At 52.1% G+C, this 1,845-nt stretch overlaps 1 protein-coding gene across 1 annotated transcript in view; it reads right to left on the reverse strand.

Annotated features, from left to right (window-relative positions):
• Nucleotides 1-1,199, reverse strand: part of LOC135098005 (transcription factor Sox-14-like) — a 1,771-nt gene extending 572 nt beyond the window's left edge. Inside the window, exon 1 of the mRNA XM_064000189.1 lies at nt 1-1,199. This exon is cut by the window's left edge and continues 572 nt beyond it. Within this exon, the coding sequence (XP_063856259.1) occupies nt 22-801 (780 nt within the window). The 5' untranslated portion in view covers nt 802-1,199 and the 3' untranslated portion in view covers nt 1-21.
• Nucleotides 1,200-1,845: the final 646 nt, after the last annotated feature.

A 1,845-nucleotide genomic window follows, 5' to 3' on the forward strand; every position in this document is an offset into this window, starting at 1 on the left:
GTGGTGAGGCTTGGGCTCGGCTCAGAAGATGACCGAGACTGGTCGGCGCAGCTGGTCGACGGTGGGTGGGTAGCCTGGGTAGAGCTGGTGTTGCGGTGCGCTCTGCTGTCCGCTCGTCAGCCCCGCCGACATACCAGACAAGAGGGAGGACGCTGACTTGGAGTAGAGGGATGAATACAGAGCTGACACTGTGGACATGCCGCTCATGGAGGCGGCAGACACACTGGCAGCGGCGGCAGCGGCGGCGGATTCGTTACTTGCCAGGGAGGTCATGGGCTTGTAGTGATCCTGAGCCAGCTTGCTGAAGTGCTGTGGATCGAAGCCTGGGTAGAAGTGGTGAGGTAGGGTGGCTCCGTGGAACAGGCGCGACTTGTCCCCGGCGACGTCGAGCGGCGAGGGCACGGAGGGCGCGGAGTAGTAGGTCTGGTGGAGCGGGCCGAGTGGATCCAGCGCTGACGTGGCCAGGTACGGCAGTGGGAAGCTGTACCCATTCTTCTGGAGAGTTTTGGGTTTCCTGCGAGGGCGATACTTGTAGTCGGGATGCTCCTTCATGTGCTGGGCTCGAAGACGCTTGGCCTCATCGATGAAAGGACGCTTCTCGGCTTCTGTCAGCAATTTCCACTCGGAACCCAGTCGTTTGGAGATCTCGGAATTGTGCATCTTGGGATTTTCTTGAGCAATCTTTCGTCGCTGCATGCGGGACCAGACCATGAAGGCGTTCATGGGACGTTTGATGTGGTCTTCCTTCTTGGCGGCTCCTCCCGTAGGGGAAGCAGTGGTGGGTGACGGCACCTGGTTCATGGCTGTCACTGTCTCGCGCGCTACAACCTGAGTCGCGAACTGTTAGCCGACCGCAAAAAGAATGATGAACGGTGCGGCGGCAAGTGTAATATTACACCACAGAGGTGGCGCGGCGAGTGTGCGCCCCTGAGCCGCCCGTAGACCACGCCTACCAGACGCGCGGCCAATGAGCTTTACAGTAAATCATCGTAGAGTGAGAGGGGCGGGGCTCTACTAATTTTCTTGCCCAATGACTGCTGCCGTTACATGTGTGCGAGCTACTCTTCTTAGCTGATTGGTCCAAGACGGAGCCACATGTGTAGGTCGCCAAGAAAATATGACACGAGGTCTGAGCGAAGGGTGCTGATGGCGCGAAACAACACTGGTGTGGAAGAGACAGTATCTATGAGGCTTTTCCATTTTCATTACCTTTTCTCTGACTTTTAATTGCACCTTCTCTTCAGAGTAAGTTACGAGAAGCTTAAAGCCACTTTTATGCTGGAATAAAAAGAGGAAGAGATCAAGGAACTTTATTGTGAGAACTTCAGCACTTTTACCCTTGAACTAAATGATAACGTGATGTAACGAATGTAAGTAAACTGAATGTATAGAAACCAACGTAACACTGCACTCATTGTCGCTGGGTGAATTGTTTGTTTTGACTTAAGTATCCCAAGAGCCTCCTTTTGTCGCCTAGCCACCAGAGACTTAAGGACGTGAACCAGACAACGCAAAAATCGCCCCCCCCCCCTCTACTTCCCCGGGTGGCGCTCCACACTGAAGAACAACTGGAGGGCTGCAGGTGTTAGAAGCGTTTCAAGACAGTGTCAGAGGGAAACTCTTTTTCATCCGTATTGCATCGGAGCAAAGTAATTTTTTAATGGAAGAGTAGTGTAGTGGAAGCTCTTACCATATTAATATTGAACTTGCAATGACTTTTCTTGTCAAGAGAACCAAAGAAGTCTGCTGCTAGTTTGGGTTATTAAACTTCACACAGATCTATTCAAAAAGATTTTCCATTACCGGCGAGGATTCTTTTATAATGAAGCTCGCCGTAGATTTTTA

This window comes from Scylla paramamosain, chromosome 4, assembly GCF_035594125.1.
Source record: "Scylla paramamosain isolate STU-SP2022 chromosome 4, ASM3559412v1, whole genome shotgun sequence".
Taxonomy (NCBI): Eukaryota; Metazoa; Arthropoda; class Malacostraca; order Decapoda; family Portunidae; genus Scylla; species Scylla paramamosain.